Genomic DNA, 18444 nt, shown 5'->3' with positions numbered 1-18444 from the left:
TTGGCGACTCTGCATCTGAACCAGCTCCGTTCGAATGTCACCCTGAGAGGCAACAGATGATGGCCCAAGTGCTTGTGTCCCTGCCACTCACAAGGGAGATCCACATGGAGTCCCAGGCTTCTGGCTTTGGCCTGGTGCAGCTCTGGCTGTTGACTACATTTGGGGGAGTCAATGAGCAGAAGGAATATCTCTCTCTCTCTCTGCCTCTCTGCTGTTCTGCCTTCGAAATAAACATAAATAAATAAATAAATATTAAAAAAATCAAATTGTTGGGGTTTTTGTTGTGATACAGGGGTTAAACTATTGCCCAGGCATCACCTGAGGGTGCTCCATTTCTGATCCAGCTCCCTGCTAATGCACTTGGAAAAGGAACAGAATGTGGCCCAAGTCCTTGAGCCCCTGCACCCCATGGGAGACCTGGAAGAAGCTCTGGACTCTTGGATTTGGCCTGGCTCAGCCCCGGTTGTTGTGGCCATTTTGGGGGTTAACCAGCAAATGGAAGATCTCTCTGTGGGTCTTTATCTCTGTAACTCTGACTTTCAAATAAATAGAAAATCCTTTCTTGATAGTGTGGGAATAACAACATATAGGACACACTGTGGAAAGCAGGAGCCCACACCAGCTTGGTAAGCTGGAAAATTCAATGCAGTTCCTTCAACAGGTCCTCTGCCAATGCCACAGTCACACAGCTCAGTTTGCTACTCTTCAATGGGTCACTTCTTTTCTATAAAACAATCTGACGAAATATTCGTATCTGTGTGGCTTGGGTTCTGCCCATCAGACAGGCTTGCCTTGGTTTCCTTCTAGCACCTGACCTCCGTCTATATGATGCTGAAGTGCTGTTTCCGTGGAAAGACAGCCCTTAGCCTCATCATGCTGGGCATCTTCACACTCTGAGGAACAGCCAAACCATAGCATAAGAACAACTGGCAGGACCCTTTATACGCGGCAGCCTTCGCCTACCGGCAACAGTGACAGAACCCTCAAGAAGCCAGACCACATGGTGCTTCAAAGAAAAGCTGTCCCCACAAGAAAAGGGGAAAAGGAAAATGACTCATTATAAAGCTTGAACTCTAGTAAGACGGGTGGACTAAACTGTCCAAGAAGAGTGACTTGAAAGAGGAAATTCTCCAGTCTAAGCTAAATAGGGTTTCCAACGCTCAAGGCAAGGATGTGACTTCTGATGTCAGCCCTTCCACTGCCTCTTCCCCAATTTAGCTCTGAAAACACGAGGGACCACAGACGTTTATCACAGTTTTACTTACAAATTAAGCAGTGAGAGAGCACAGTGACTGAAACTGGTAAAGTGATGAAAAGATAAATTCATGACACTCTACAATGCCTCAGTGGACGGATGGTCCTATTACAGCTCGGATAGATGGCTTCCTCTCTCTGGGCCTCCAATTCCACTTCTGTAAAATGGGCTAGTTATACCCATCTCAGAGGGTTATTTACGAGATTAAACACGACATGTAAGCAGAGCTGTGCTCCCAATAATAAAGTACTCTATTTTTTAAAAATATTTATTTTCTTTATTTGAAAGGCAGAGTTACAAACAGAGAGGTCTGCTGGTTCACTCCCCAAATGGTCGCAACAGCCGGGGCTGGGCCAGCCTGAAGCCAGGAGCCTGGAACTCCATCCAGGTCTCCCACATGGGTGGCAGGGGCCTGAGTACCTGGGCCATCTGCTGCTGCTTTCACAGGCATATTAGCAGGGAGCTGAATTGAAAGTGGAGCAGCCAGGACTGGACCTAGCCCCCATATAGGATGTCAGCATTGCAGACCAGCACAACGTAAGCTGGGCCACAATGTTGGCCCCATGAAAGACTCTATTAACATAAGGGGCGAAGAAAGATCATTAAACTCCATGTGCTCAATGCATTTTCTTCAATGTTACCAGGTTAGACTTTGTTTTTTCCCATTGCTGCCCTTCCCCCCGTAAGTCTCTACGGTAGTCAGATTATTCAAATCACTTCTCTTTTCTGTTCTCCTCGCATTAGTATGTTTGATATCTGCATTTTATTATTAGTATATCTGATATCTGCATGGACAAGCAAGCAAATAACTATTTTTGTGACTTTTATTTTGCTTGTGATGTTCCCTTTAACAGCTATCGTAACAATGAAAGGCATGACAAATACGCATCAAAAAGGACCCTGAGCAGAAATGGCCACTAAAATCAAAACCTTCTACAGCATCTCGGGTCACCATGGGTGAGATGCACACAAGCCCACAGCAAACTGAGGTTCAAAGGAGCTTCCCCCAATGCTGTCAACAACTACCACCCTGACCTCCTTGTGTTCTTGTAACTTTGAGACACTTCAATTTACAGAGCCCAAGAGCCAGCGTAGCCTCCACGGTCATGTGGAGTACATGGAAAGAACTACACAGAAGTGACGCTGGGTCTGCCAGAATTTCCCAAGCTTTTCAGGGGCCCCCTCCAAAGATTCTCTTGAAGATAAATTTTATTAAAGTACTGATCATAATCAAAACAGCACATTGTATCAGAGGTCAAGTATTGTTTTTCACTTCCTTTCCCAGAACTTCTTAAAGATGAATGTCTGAAGAAAGCTACAGAGATGAACAAAACTGTTCTGGCTTGCAGAATACAATTTAAACAGATATCCAATCCTTAGGCTGTTTTTTTTTTTTTTTTTTTTGACAGGCAGAGTGGACAGTGAGAGAGAGAGACAGAGAGAAAGGTCTTCCTTTGCCGTTGGTTCACCTTCCAATGGCCACCGCGGTTAGGCTGTTGTTATATAAAAGAATTTATACCCACGAGCTTGGCTCAGGGTGGGTTAAAGTTAATTGTCCCTGCAGCAGTTATTCAAGAAGTTAACATCGAAATATTAAGAAACTCTTGTCTCTTGTGCCGTGAAACACCACGGGCATCTCTTTAATAAACTAGTAGCAGGCAACACTCTGAGTTGGTGAAAATGTATTACGAAGCCCCGAATAAATCTAAGTGATTACATAACTGCTACAAACATCCTCACCATCATCATTCAACTCTTGGGAGTTAAATCTTTTCAGTAGCTTTGAAAGCTAACCAGTGGCACATCAAACTCAAAGTACTGAATTTCAACCACTGCTCATCAGCGTCACAGACTATTACATCCCAAGAATATCAAAACCCTTATGTCATCCCCTATTCTCCATAGGTACAGCAGGACAGGAACTGCTCATCCATGTCTGCATGTACCACAATGAAGTCAATGGTGGCTCCAGGATCCCCAGAGAAGAGGGGTTTGTGGGTGACGACCCGGCTGGCAGGGAGGCACGAGGAGGGCCTGGAAGCCATGGTTGTACACGAAGCACATGCTTCCTAGTGTCTGGACTGCAAGTCCATTCAGGGTGGGCCTGCAGGGAACTGATGGAGACCACTGGCTGAAGGGCTTCAAGACCCTGGGCACTCTCGGCACTTAAATGCCCATCTAAGAAAGGCTTCATGTATAAGTCTCCTTACCACCTGTCATTTTAGTTTTTACATTTTTATTTTCATTTTATTTGAAAGGCAGAGAGACAGAGATCTCCCATTTGCTGGTTTGCTCCACAAATGCTTGTAATAGCCAGGGTCAGGCCAGGTCAAAGGCAGGAGCTTGGAATTCATTTTGGGCCTCTCACATGGGCGGTGGGGACTCAACTATTTGATCCATCACCTGCCGCTTCCAAGAATGTGCATTTTCAAGAAGCTGGAATCCAGAGCTAAGCTGGCACCTGAACCCAGACACGTAATATGCAATGGGGGAATCCCAACTGGCACCTTGATTCTGTGCCAAACGCCACCCCAGCACCTGTCATTTCAACAGAGCTCTCTGCAAAGTGCAGCCAGGGGTCACCTTTGCAATTTGAGATACCTGCCTTTGGGAGGTAGATGGCTGTCTTCGGACCCTCTCCACTGCACCAACACTCCTTTGGCTACCCCTTCTCCAACAATCCCAATGGTGGGAGACAACCCATGATTCATTAAAATGAAAAGCAGTGGGTAAATAGAGGTCCTGAGTCAGACAGGCTGATGGTTTAATGACTTGTTCTAGTTCCTACAGCCATAACGCATTGAGCCCTCTGCAAAAGATTCACACAAAGGATAAATGAATCAAAAGTGGCCTGTGGTGGATGGAAAAACAACAGGCCTTAAAACCCACACAGTGCAGCGCCCCTAAATTCACGGAAGTGTCGACCGCAGACAGAGCAAACCTCACTGTAAAGAGCAACTTACACACAGCCGATCATTCAAGATTTCCCCTGGGCCTAAGTTCTAAACAACTCTACAGGTGGCTGCAGACAAGGAAGCCAAAGACACTCACTCTTGGTGGCAAAAAGCATGCAGTCTAGAAGCAAAAATCTCTACCCCTTGTCTTGGATCCACAGTTTCTTTTGCCTTGAAAAGCAATGGACGACCAACAGCAACAAGTACAACACACAAACCAACACATGTAGTGAGACGGTGTGCTCAGTGCTAGGACAGAATTAGGACTTATCCTTCAAAGAGATTTCATTCTCGCAAAAGGAGTTAACATATAAACATGGGTGGATTGGTGAACAGGCCCAAGGATTGTGGGAGCCAGGCCAAGTAGAGAGGTTGTGAGCATAAGAAGGGGAATCAGGATGGATGATAAAGAAAGACCCACTGGAAGAGGTGACACTTGGGACAGGCAGTACTTCCAAGGATGCAGCTGTGGTAGGGAAAGGGAAAATTCAGGGGGCTGCAGAACCATCACAAGTTAGGAGAGTGGAAAGCAAAAGGTTGTATGAGCAAGTCTGGCTCATGTGTAACCAGGGCATGAGGCCTGCCTACGGTGGAATGCAGATAGGAAGAGACTCACCCTGATCAACCCAGTCCTATGTCTCATTTGTGTGCAGGGTGCTGTCTTAGGAGCCAGGAACACTGAAGCCATCTTTGACCTCAAAAAGGAAGGGATTTGACTGCTTAGGATTCATGGAGAGGACCACTGACGGCTTTCTGGCATGGGACACTTGTTCAAAATGATGTCTGGGAGGAGGTACAATGGATGGCTATGCCTGCAGATTGACAAGAAAAGTGACAAATGCTGTCCCTGGGAAGAAGCCAATTAGGAGAGTCTTATAGACAACATAAAACAGAGCTCAGCTTTGTGTAGTGGCAAGAGAGTGGAAGTGTGGCTCAAGAGCAAAAATGAAACCAAATGGCTATGCTTTCTGTGCAACTAGGTAAATAAATGTCTGATAGAGAGATTCCAGATGTTGAGATTTTAAACATATTCTGATGAATAACTTTAGATTTGATGCAACAGGAAATGACATGAGTTATGGGTTGCAACGAAAAGTTTTTCTGCTCTTTTTTGTTATTGCTGTTAATTTGCTGGATGACGTACTTTGTATAGAAGAGAGGGTTATATATTTAAAGAAATGCCAAGGCAGCTCCAGCGTGAATTAAGGCCTACCTGTGTCACAGCAAAAGCCTATTGAGGTAAACACAGCTGACGTTATGAGTTCAGCAGGAAAACCTGATCCTTGAGGTCTGTAGTTCATGGTCAAGGAACAGGCATTCGGTAGATGGAAGACCCATAAAGCAAGCTTTGGTGAAACAGACGGATTAAAAATGACTCATTTAGTAAAGCCACTCGTGGTGCACCCTCTTCTCTGTTAGTTTTAGTGTGCTGGCTACATGCAGTCAGAGTAGGTCTTGTAGCTGAGTTAGACTCAAAATACTCAGGAAACGAAGCTCAACTCCCCTGGGAACCTCATCGTCTTTGCTACAGACAAGCTCGAGGTGACACGCTAAAATCACCACAGATCACTTGCCTCCTCCTTGGAAAATGCTTTAATGCTAGGAAAGCAGTGTTTCTTCCCCAACAAGGTGTCCAGGAATCAGCCAGGGATCTTGTGCAAATGCAGATTTCGGGGGCAGGAGGTGCAAGGAGGAGCCCAACGTTCAGCACTTTCAAGGCTGCTGCTGCTGATGGCACCAGGCCCTTCCTACGATCAGCAAGATTCAAGACCATCTGGAGTGGCTGTCATTGGTTAGATGGTGACAAGCCATCGTGTTGGGGGTCAGCATGCTTGAGCTCAGGATGGGGGACCTAAGTGCAAATTATAACGTGACTGTTTAGAGAGTGATGAAGTTCCTGAGGGACTCAGAAAGTAGAACAAACAAGGCCACAGCTGGAGGTGATGGGAGAAAGAGCTGCAAAGGAAAGCACTGGCCCTTTGTTCATTTGTGGAAGAGACGGGTGATAAGAGAGGTAATATGAACTAGACCAGAAGCTCATGCTACTGGTAGAAATTATAGAAACAGAAGAGTGCCAAGGTTGCTAGGAGTTATTCTATTATAATGCAACTTCAGAGATTCTAGAATAGTGAGTACAAAAGATGTCACCATTGTTTTTTTCTCTTTTCTCATAAAAGGGGATTTCAGAAAGTTCACGCAAACTTGAATTTAGTGCAAAAAAAAACCCCCTGAAATTCATCTATAATCTTTTCATAATACACATTTTTCCATGAAGTTTTTTAAGACACTCTCGTAGACATGGATTTCAAATATTTTTAACCAAAAATAAATTTAACTTTTAAATCCATTTTTTTGTAAAATTTTTGAAGTCTCCCCGTATTAGAAGGACAAATGGTAAAAATGGTCCGTTTTTGCATAGTGCTATGGGCTGTAGAGAATAAAACAAAAAAAGCAATGGATAGTAAGACTGCCACTCCGAAAAGAAGAGTTGAACAATTCCTACTCTGCACTAACAGGTATCTGCAAACTACAGAAATGCAATTATGGCACTCAGTAAGAGCTCCTTAGCCTAAAACAGCCATCTGAAAACTGACAATCTGTAGCAAATTCTGTCTTTTCGGGGAATATTTTAAGAAAACTGGTGGAAAAGTCATTGGAAGGCAACAGAACACTAATTATATCCAGACAAGTTTTCTCTTTTCCAAAAAAAAAAAAAAAAAAAAAAACCCACAGAATGTCCTTTGGGTTTTTATTTCTCCTACACACAGCAAAGCTTTTCAAAAATTCTCTACCTTAAGAAAAACCTTGACAGGCACTTGCACCATTTCAGAGGAAGGGGATCATGAAAACACATAATTAACCAAAGAGAAATGCTACTACCGCCAAAACCAAGCAAGACCTGTCTTTAGCCAGAAGGGGCGAGCCGAGCTGAAATAAACAGGGTTTTTGGTGAGGATCTATGCTCCTATACCGAGAGTATACGAAATTTTCAAAATAACTACAGCTTCTTTTTCTCTTTTTAGTAGTAGTCATCTCTAACAACCCCCTAGCAGATGTTTTCAGTATTTGTCAGTTCCTACCTGCTATGACTTTTGGACAGTTTTCCACCTTCATTAGTTAAGAATCATGTAAACGTTTTCTAAATCAACTTCAATGATTTTCTCTACTAACACAGGGAATGAAAACTTTTAGTACAGAAAAAAAAAAAAAAAACCACAAAGATTCCATCTAGTCCAATTCTTGTCGTTTTTACACAAACCATTAAGTGAGACCTAGGGGACCAAGGACATAGCCTGGTCGACCAGACACCAGGTTCCAGGTACCTGAAGCTAAGGGTCAGCTCTCAGTTACCTTTCATTCAAAATCTAGGTTTTGTGATAATTACATATTTACAACTTCTTCTCTACTTGGCAGTGGGCTCTCAAGTAGGAAAAATGATGAAGGGTTTAGCTAAACCTGGGGGACAGCTTTGGTGCGGTGACGTAACAACGCAGACTTCAGTCTCCATCTGCCGTGGCGGGAAGGAGGAGGAAGCATTTTTCATTTATTTCCCAAACCAACAATCAAATCCCACTGTTAGGCATAGACTGGGGTCTGGAAGAAGATGGAGCTTGTGAGTTTCAGGGGCACTCTTTGGGAGAGAGAAAATTAAGAATGGAAATGTACATATGAAAATGAGTATTTAGGATTAAAATGGTATCTTATAAATTACAGTTTATGTTTTCTTTTTTTTTTTACTTTTTTTATTTAATGAGCATAAATTTCCAAAGTACAGCTTATGGATTACAATAACTTCCTCCCCCCCGTAACTTCCCTCCCACCCACAACGCTCCCCTCTCCCACTCCCTCTCCCCTTCCCCTTCACATCAAGATTAATTTTCAATTCTCTTTATATACAGAAGATCAATTTAGCATATATTAAGTAAAGATTTTCACATTTTGCTCCTCAAATACCACAAATAAAAACTGGGGGAAAAAAAGCTATTGTTATCCATTAACTGCTCGGCATACCTCTGAAATAGTTTACCATAATTTTTGATTGCATTATTTTTGATCACCTCTTTTCGTGGCATTTTGCGATAGTATCTAGTAGGAAAATTGAAAAATAATTCAGCTTTTCCTCTACAATTGATGAGAATTTCTTTTAATTTGCTGAACAATTGGACAAGATTTTTTTCCCTTCATAACTCATTACAGATAATGTCACATACATTTTTTTTCAATTTGCCTCCAAATCTGGGGGAATGTCTATACTTTTATACATGAGCTGTAGGATTCAGGGCATTGCAAGATTTCTGAACTAGTGTTTGACTTGAGGCTTGTTAATTGCATTGCCAAGGCCTCCCTGGGGCCAGACGATGGGCCTATCCTAGGGAGGAGCCTTGAAGAGCAAGTTCTATGCAGTTCATGGTATGATCTAGGCTAACGTCCATATCTCTGCCATGTGAGATGCAGTCTTGAACTCCTCCAAACCTTGCAGATAAACTGTCTGTTTCACTTAGGGTGCTTAAGCTCCCCAAAGGCATAACCGCTCCAAGACGCAGCCAAGGTTGTATCACTTGATGTATATTTTATTTTCTCACCAAGTCACAAGACAGGCTTGATGTTCAACCTGCTGGTCTGTGAATCAAGCATTATTTTATTTTGCCGAGGAAATTAAATGAGATAATATATGAAAAATACTCAATCACTGGGAAATTCAGCTATTATCATTGTTTCTCTTAAACCCTGGAGTCTTGCAGCACCCTTGGTATAATACAATAGATAAGTGGTCTATTTCAATTGAGGCAGCCTAGTCTCAGTAAATGCACAGCTTACTAATTAGGCATCTAGGTCCCCAAAACAGTTGGTTTCAACCCCATTGTAATGATTTGTAATGGGGTAGTCTTGGGCAAATGTCTTCCTCTCTGGAGGACTTACAGAGAACACTGTAAAACCTACCTCCTAGAATTGTTCTGAGGATTAAATAATACACACCAAGTGTTCGGTATGATCCAGGCAGTAGCAATATCTCGGTATGTGGCAGCTGCTATTAATGTTGGGAAACTTGTCCAGCAATTCTCTGGAGAGAAATGACCAGGGTCCTAAGGCTAATTTGATTTCTCTATATAAAAAAGTTTTGCAAAGTTTGGGGGTGATGGGTAGACATCCACAAAGCAGTTGTAAGACACAATCAATGAATCTTTGGAATGATTTATAGCTTTCAGAGATAAAGGCATACTGTGGCCCATGCTGAATATGCACACTTGACCCTGGATTTTTCTTGCCTTTGAACAGCACTGGAGGGCTTTTGACTTCTCCAAACTGACCTGCTGTTCTTGCCTTTTTTGTTTTTTTAAGGAAGCTTAAGAAGGCCAGGGATTGCTGAAATGAAATATTTATAATAGGAACAAAGCACTCTGATTAAGCTGCACCTTGCTCCAGTGGTTGCAAGACACAGAGGAAATGCAACTAAGGCAGTGGAAAATCTCAAAAAAATTATAATGTGTAAGTGAAAAAGCAGATAGAACAAGTCAGGTGGGTAGAGCTAAAGTTCCCTTAAAAGAAACCACAAACTATGAAGAACTAAATTTCTCAAAGGATATCCAACACTACAGTTAGGGGGAAAACTCTTTGCTTTTTCATTAATGAACAATGCCCTCTACAACAGAGAGAACAGATTACAATGAACAAAAAATCCAATTCCTGTTCCACACCCCACAGAAGCACAGCGCTGATGCCTGACCCACCCTTGACACTGGAAGGTCCAGGGCAAAAGTAAACAGAGGACCACACAACATAGGTCAAATGTTTATGGCTGTAAGTCAGCTGGCAAACTTACTCAGTAAAACAAGTTTTATTCTTCTACCTTGACTCACAAATCTAAGTTCCCAACATCTTGGAAGATCAGGGAATCTTTAGGACTCTCAGGATATTCAAAATCCTTCCTCAGGATTGTGTGGTGTAAAGCGCTGAGCTGAACTCTCATCAGCAAACTGCCTTCCTCCTTTTGCATCACTTCTCCATTCTGCATGAAGCGGACACTGTGAGACGTGTATGCATGGGCAACCAAGCATGTGCGCTCTCTCTCTCTTTCACATACACACACACACACACACGTATGCACACAGATGCAGAGCTGTCCCTCAAGCTCAGGTGCACCAAAGTCTTTGTAGGCTACAGACACTAGTTTACAGTCATCTAGGCAGGGAAATCGAGGTACCTAGGCACCCAAAGCAGGGTCTAAGAAAGGGGACACGACAGTGAATGGGACCCCCAGGAGTCTTCTCACCCCACGCATGTGGCCTTGGCTAGAGAACAGCAAGAGCACAATACCCCCCAAATCCCAGGACACAGGGCCCTTCTGCCCATACACTAGGGCCTATCTCTCGGCCGGAGAGCTGAAAAAATATTGGAGGAAAACACGCCATCAGAAAGGGAAAAAACGAAGTGGGGGGTAGAGCTGCATATCTTGACTTTGCCCAGCTAGATTCCCACCAGCTAAATCCCTCCTAATTATTTATAACCTCCACCCTATAAACAAAACACAGATGCTAGGGAACCCTCAAGAGTCTAAGCAGGGTGCAGTAAGTCAACGAAGTCGACAACACCCTAGGGAACAGCTGTTCCGCCCTGGGTGCCAAGACGGAAGAAGCTGATGGTGGCAAGTGAACGGTGGAAGCGGTCCTGCTGCAAATCGGGGCAGGAGACTGCTAACCACCGACATGTTTAAAAATTAGCTGGACCTCAGAAGTCTAATTGTTCCCTTCTTCTTCGTTGGATACACTCAGCTCTTCCGGCCCTCATCTGCACCTGCCTGAGGCCTGTGCACTGATTCTGCTCTTAGGTGCTGGGAATTTGTGGTTGACAACACACGTCTCGGAAAATGGTCCTTGTCCACCTGCTGTCAATGGTCACACTCTGGGTCCCCTGCAGAGGGTCCCACTACCAACAGGCCATCACTAGCCTGGCACCGGTCTGCTTCCCTTGTGTAAAGAAACTCCACCCTGTCTTGATTTTCTATGGCACAAGGATGTCAGGAAGAGGCAGATCACGTAAGCAAAGCCGATCAGTTCAATCAGGGGCACTGAACTCACGATGCTAAATGGCAAATTTCCTCTCTCTCAAATACAGTATTTCTGCCCCTCCCTCGCGTCCCTTCCAACACACACACAGACCATGAAAAAGAGGCAAGCAGAACGCGAGACAAGCCCAAAACACCCCCCCAACACACACACACACAAATCTCAAGGGGCCATCTTCCCACTTCCAAAACAGACAATAAAGTCTATCTTGCAAACTTCTACTTAAAATTATAACAGTTAGCCAGGCCCAGTGGCTGGCTGGAGAGAGTTTCTCAAACGTTGGCTCACCCTCCCTCCTCTCTCCCCGACATCTCCCCGAGATGAGCCAATCGGAGGGAGCATGTAGCATTCTCAACCCTCCTGATGCAGGTGCCAGGCAAAGGGGTGGAGTAATCCTTCTCTTGCCTCTGTTGGAAGCAACAAGTACTTGGGAGCGACGTTACCAGGAACGGAGGGAGGGGAGAGCGGTGGGAAGCATCCCTGCTGCTCTGCTCGGCACACCTGCTCGGACGCTGCCACTCAGCGTCACAAGTCACCTCTGTTGAAACCACGCGGAAAGAGCTGGAGCGCCGGTGCTGGGGTTCCGCTTTCACGTGGAACGTGGCTCCTTCAGGCCCATGGCAGCCCGGAAGTGTCTTTCCCTTGCACCTTGCTTTAAACTGTTTTGTTGGTTTGCAGCAGGCCTAAATCATACCCAGGGTGCTCTATGGTAGGCAGTGGCTGCTACAAGGCCACACTTCCTTTGACCAACTCTGCTTCACTGCTTAGAAGCCCAAACAGAAAACTAGATTAAAAAAAATGCTTAAAGCCTAAATTTAGATGTCAGCACTTCATTTTTTAAATGAAATCTCTTTTCGACAGCTTTCTAGAAGAAACAAGAGAGAGTTCAGTATTTACTGGATGATTCCTGCGGTGAAAACTTCTTAAAAGTTTGACAATGGTTTTGAATGGCCTAGACTTGTTTAAAATTAGAGCTAAAGGAGGCGGGGGAAAACTTCTGGCAACTTTGCATGATGTTTGTCACAAGTTGAAACTTTATTTTTTTCCGAATTTCATGGGAATAGAGGAACCAATTACATAATATAAAAATGGCCAAGCTGCACATTTTGATCGGGACCAAAACAATTTGAACTGAAAGTGAAGATTTTCATCACCAAGACCAAACCCCCAGTTGCTAAGGACTTCGTGGTTTCTAAAAGCCTGGCCTGTTACACTTTGTCCACAGGAAGACGTGGAGGTATAACTCAGCATTTCCGGGGTGCAAACTGAGGCACCAGACAAGGTGGGAGACCCTGAAGACAGAGAATGGAACAGACAGACCTCTTGCCTCTGAAGGTTTCAAGGTCTAAAGTGCAGGGCATCCCACAAAGACACCAGGGGTCTTCAAAAAGTTCATGAAAATGTATATTACAAAAAAGCTGCATGGAATTCAAAAAATGTTTGCACCAAAGTCAACTCACTTTTAAATTCCATTTTTGCACAAACTTTCTAAAGAACTCTCTTGTTATTTCAGTTTGCCACTGTCATCAGCGAAGGAAGTAGCCCTTAGTCCTACCTGGGAGAGTCACAGCAAGTGTCCTTGAGTAGACAACACTAGAATTGCCTTAAAAGCAAAATGAAAAGGAGCCAGGCGGTGGGAGCTCCAGCCAGGTAGCAGCTAAAGGCTTGAACAAAGACGGCAACCCACCTTCTTCACAAGACACACATGCAGGGGGCAGGGAACAGGGGGCTGGGCACAGGGGGCTAACCAGGAAAGTGTGGGCCTTGGTGGGATGTGGAGCTGAGTCAGGTGACAGCCAGGTCACGGAGGCCCCCTTGTGAGGCCCAATGGAGGAATTCCCAACAGCAGCTACATTCATCATGCCCATTTTACAGATGAGAGCACTGAGGACTAGTAAACGGGAGGCAGCTTGGGGCCCCAGGATGGTCTGCTCCTAAAGCTTGCGCCCTACATTCTACTCCCAGCCCATCTTCCAAGAAGAGGCTTAGCATGGACACACTGCCTCCACCCTGCTGGCCCTGGAATGGAAAAGGGAACTAAAAGCCCGTCTAAGCAGGGTCTGTAACAAGGCAGGGATAGAAAAGTGAGAATAAATCAATCCAAATAAACATCCAGAGACACGGAGAAGGAATATTCAACACACACACCCTCCCTGTGAAATCAACTGAGAAATGAGGTCAAGCAAAAAAAACATCGGCAGCCAATAACGCTTCCAAGCACACTGCATTAAACTATGAATACTTCTCTCAGCCTGCAACACACAGCCCTGGTTAACTCAGTGAGGGCCAAGATAGGTTCTGTCCTGTTGGTTTGGGATGGTGCTGGCAGGTCCGCCCATCTGCGTGGCAGAGTGATAATAAATACACATCGTTGGGAAGGAAGAAAAAGCATCCACGAGGCCGCATGACTGATGGGAAAAAAATCATGACAGCTAAATTCGCAGAAATTCAAAAACACCGAAGGGACAGCGAAGCAAAATGCAAACCATGTAGCAGGTCATGTTGACTACAGGGACGCTGAGCCCAGCGGAAGGCAAGGAATCCAAAATGGGGCTCGTATTTTGTATAAACCGTAACGCGGTGAAAATCAGATGTCATTAGAGGAAGTGGTGCAGAGGTGCAAGTGTGCCTTATGGGGAAAAGAGCAAGTAGACCAAACATCAGATTCTGGGCCTGATGATTCTAGTCTCTGGCCCTGACGAATTCAGCACGCCATTCAAGTGGCTCTAGGAATACGCACCCAGCGACGCTTTTACCATAACCAAGTCCACACCAAGAATCTCTGAAAAGTTAAAGTCCTGTTTTTCAGATCTATGAGTCGTCAGACACTCAAAGCTTTCCCCTAAAGAGTGATTTCTTCATTTTGAGCATTTAGGAAGAGTGGTGAATCTACTAAGTCAAACAATATTTCCTACAAAGTTTTCAGCAAAATTTGTTCTATACTGAAATTCTGTGCCCACATCTGTGAAACAAAGGTAGCTTTTTGAAGTGACCTAATAGGTGGCTGTAAACCAACTCTTATATTTTGTCTTACATTAAGATATTTTGTAAATGTTCTCACGGTTTTTTGATTACGTTAGAACAGTCTTGAAACTATTCAGTGGAAAATTAAAATACAAGTGGAATTAAGTTGCTCATCTTCACTCTAGAGCTGTCTCCAGACCTCAACCATCTTTGAAAAATTTAATTTGACCAAATGAGTAAAATTCAGAATGATTCCTTCATGCAACCATTTTGAAAGTTCAATTCCATCACCATATGGTATCTCTAGGCTCTGCACAACTGTTCAAAAACCAAATAAAAAGCCAGCAGGCGTTTAAACTAATTGTTTAAAAGTGTGTGTATAGATGAAATGAAACTGACTCACGGAACTATTGAGTCTGGAATTTGCAAATCATAAATCTTATCCTCGTAAACAAAAGTTAACTAACAAAATCAGGGCCTGCTAATCTTTGTCATCTGAACCAACGTTTCAACGAGGATTTTTTTTTTAATGCAGACAGAAAATTAGCGGTGTTTTAGAAGTTATTAGCAAAATATAACTCAGTTTTTAAGAGTTTGCAGTCAAACCAGAGACGGTGGAACATTCTGTTTTTTCAGTGTAAGAAAGCAGCCAAGAGCAAAGCTTTGTGATTGCATAAACCATAGAATTCATATCTGTGTCAGAAGGTTTTTTTTTTTTTTTTGCATGCCACAGGGCTCCTTCTGAGTCCATTAAAAACTCAGATCTCCATGCCACCCTCAGTACGAGCCACACACTCCAAAGCTCCCGGTCTTCCTCCATACTTTGAAATGCACCCTTTAGAGCGTCTTGCCTTTTAGTCTAGACAATTCTACAGGTACGCATGCCTGTGTCACGGGGCAAGTAAAACCCCCTGCCTCTGGGCGAGCTGGTCTTTCATGCACCTTTCCACCAAAATTGATGCGCAGTATCTGCCAGTCACCCAAGGGTGCCGGGGGGGTGGGGGGGCGAGGGTGCAGGCGCTGCTCAGACGTCACAGATGGAGGGGATGTGAGACGATCCAGCTCCCACCACGTCATTTTACAGATGAGAAAACTGAGGCCTGGGAAAGGGACAGGGCTCGCCCAAACCCGAAGCTCCCCGGAGCAGGGCCGCCAGCTGCAGAAGGCTAAGTGCCTCCTAGCCGCAAACATTCCAGCTTCTGACGTCTGGGGGCTTCTGCACTTTCCATAACAAGTCGTTAAGAACCAAATTCCTGCAATTTTTTACCCCCCCCCCCCCTTGGAAAGCTCCAGAGACAGCGATCAGGTGGGCGGCCCATTTAGGACCCTAGCCACCGCTTGCTCGGCCGGCCCCGAGTGACAACTGCAAAGAAAGGAGTCAGCTCCCTGGAGGCAGGCACGTCTCGCTCCAGGCACCCACGCCTGCACCGGGCAACCCAGCAGGCCTCGTCTACCTGTCCATCTCCAGCGCCCGAAAACTTTCCTTTGCAAATCACCGCTTCTCCGGCATGCATGCAGGAAACCCGGGGCCAAGAACCGGCCTGGGGCGCGTAGGGGGCGATGGGTGGGAGACGGGCCGTGGGGCCACTTTCAGGCGCTCCAGCCGGGGTTAACCGGCCTCTGGGGGCTGGGGAGGGCTCGGGCAGCCTCGAGGGGCCCGCAGCATCGCCCGGGGCCCAGGTGCGCGGCCTCTGCCCGGCCGCCTCTGGATCACCAACTTCGCAAACTTCCCTTTCCGGGACTGGGGGCTCAGCGGGGCCGCGGCCGGCACAGCGCCTCCCCGGCTCGCACAAAGGGGCCCCCCCCGCGGGCCCCGCGCCCCCTTGCGAACCAACTTTCCCCTCGCTGGGGCTGCGTGGGTGCTGCGCGGGCCACTTTCCCCGTTTCCGCCCCAGCGCGCAGTGCCCGCGGCCGACTGTCAAGCGCAGCGCAGGGGCCCCCGGCGCCCTCGGCGCGGCGCTGGCCGCTACTCACCCGACTTCTGAACGTGCGGCGGGATCGTGCTGGCGATGCGCGTCCACAGGACGAGGTGCAGCGGCCACAGGCCCCGGAGCAGCCCCCGACCCATGGCAGACCCCGCCGCTCGTCATAGACCGAGCCCAGAGCGCAGCGGACGGCGCCTCCCCGGACCACCCCCCACCCCCACCCCGCGCCCTCTCGAGACCCCCGAGCCGCGCGGGCCCCGGCAGATGTGCGGGCCAGATGTGGCGCCGGCCGGCCGGGAGGAGGGGGCCTGCAGCCGGCGGAGGCCCCCGGCGGCCGAGGGGAGCTGCGCAGGAGGCCGGCGCCCGGCCCGAGCGGGTGCGCGCGCGGGGTGTAGTCTGTCCGTGCGCGCGAGTGACTCACTCAACTTCACCCGGCGCTGCGGGGGAAACAGGAAACTCCTCGCAACAGCTGGGCAGGACCTCTCGCCGCCCAGAGCCTCCGCTCTCTCCCTGCTTCCAGTCCTCGCTCGCTCAGGGCCTGCCAATCAGGGCCCCCGGACCAGCTCCTGCGCGGACTTTGGCCCGGTGTGCGCTGCCCCTCGCAGCCCTCCCACGCCGCCCAGGAGTTCCTGGCTCCCGGGCTCTTCCCCGGAGCGAGCCAGGACACGGGCTTCACAAAGTCTGTGCATGCCAGGTATCTACACCTTCCGCAGCCCACCACCAAGCGCCCCCAGCCCCACCCCGACCACCCCACCGCGTTATTTGGCTTGTTCCTGGGTTTTTGAGAGCCACTCTTTCTAATTGCAAGTGGAGACTCCAAGCAGTCCTGAAAGCCAGTTAGTGAATTCTGAGCGCTTTTCCCCCCTCATTAGTATTGTTCCAGGAAACTTTTGTGTTCGCTGTGAGTACCAGCGTGCCTGTGCCATCACCCTGTGCGATGTGTGTCGCAGTAGATGACATTCAGGCTTGAATGTGCTTGGTGAGCACCCGGGGGGCTTGCTAAGGTGTGGATCCCGATTCAGAAGGAAATTCTGCTTTTCCACCCCTGTACTGCCCCTCATTTTGAGCCATCTCTCTCTGCAGGTGGGTGGTGGATAATTGTGAATGATCACTCATCACAGAGCGACAATGGCAGAGAACGTTATTTTTAAGTTTGGCAGAAAATGTAAAATAAAAGTGGCTTGGGAGTCACCTGAATGGTTCCCTTTGCGCTCCAGGAACGGAGCTGACAGAAGAGAATACTTGGCCTTGGGTGTGTAGAATGCCTAAGAGTGCCAAACAGGACCGTGTCAACGTTCAGATTTCTCTGCTTGCTAGGGCACCCAGGTTTGTCCAAGGCACTGGATTTACATGTTTGGTAGTTAAATGCTCTTAGAAGCCCCCTTCTCTTTCAGTTGTGTGTTGATTGTATCATGGGTCATGGGATCAGCCCAGCCCCAGGTCTCAAAGACATAATGTGTGCAGCCATCTGGTCAACTCTGCCAGCACTTCCTACAACAAATTGCTTTATCTGAGGGCGAGATAGTTTGCAGAAGCAGGTGCCAGTTTCGCCAGGAGAAAGGCAAATGCACCCCCACTCCCCCCCACCCCAACACACACCTAGCTCCAAACTCGACCCTGTCAGTCTGCTTGGGGCTGGAACCTGAAGCTTTGATTCTTCCAGCAGCAACGCTGTCTCTGCCTGTGCCCTAGGAACACATCAGGTCCCAAAGTCTCCTGTTCAGGACAGAGGGAGTGCAGCACCATCAGGAGGGCTGAGCATCTTTTTGGCCATCAGAAATCTTGCCAAAGCTGGAGCCACCGCAGCACTGGAGAACGACTGAGGGAGAAATCTTCTTCCCACGGCCTCCTCAGCCACCCAGAATGAGCCACTGCCACCCCCTGGGCAGGAGTCTTCCACCTGCTCTTCCTGCATCAGGGGTCCTTTCATTGAGTTTCTCAAACCTGAGCCAGAGTCAGTTTTCTCGATCTGCAAACCCACCTATAACAGCCCTGTCGTTAGTATCACTGAATGGCTGCCCAGCAAACCCATCTATAACAGCCCTCTCGTCAGTATCACTGAATGGCTGCCCACTGCTTATGAGACAGAGAGAAGCTAGAAACCGGATCCTCCAGCAGCACTTGAAGCCCCCGCCTCTCCTCTACCCTTTCCTGTGGATTTTCCTCCTTGCAGGCAGAGTCCTCTGCATTCTATGAACACGCCTCCCTGTCCTCGTGCCCAGGGTGGATTTCCTCTTCTCTCCACTCACCCGGCCGGTTGCAGCTCTTCCCTGATTGAATCA

The 18444-nt window shown here is 47.1% G+C and overlaps 1 protein-coding gene across 2 annotated transcripts in view; it reads right to left on the bottom strand.

Annotated features, from left to right (window-relative positions):
* The window catches only part of TGFBR2 (transforming growth factor beta receptor 2), an 87703-nt gene extending 70965 nt beyond the window's left edge, over window positions 1–16738 (bottom strand). The window contains exon 1 of one of the 2 annotated variants that reach the window (XM_070071692.2): window positions 16584–16738. Coding sequence is in view for 1 of the 2 variants with exons in the window: in NM_001177748.1 (NP_001171219.1) it covers window positions 16212–16305 (94 nt within the window). In the remaining variant the exon portion in view is untranslated. 2 annotated transcript variants of the gene reach the window in all.
* Window positions 16739–18444: the final 1706 nt, after the last annotated feature.

This window comes from Oryctolagus cuniculus, chromosome 4 (assembly GCF_051225735.1).
Source record: "Oryctolagus cuniculus isolate XC-2025 breed Fujian yellow rabbit chromosome 4, ASM5122573v1, whole genome shotgun sequence".
NCBI classification, from domain to species: Eukaryota; Metazoa; Chordata; class Mammalia; order Lagomorpha; family Leporidae; genus Oryctolagus; species Oryctolagus cuniculus.
The sequence above is the reverse complement of the archived record's forward strand: the minus strand, read 5'-3'. Positions and strand labels throughout refer to the sequence as shown.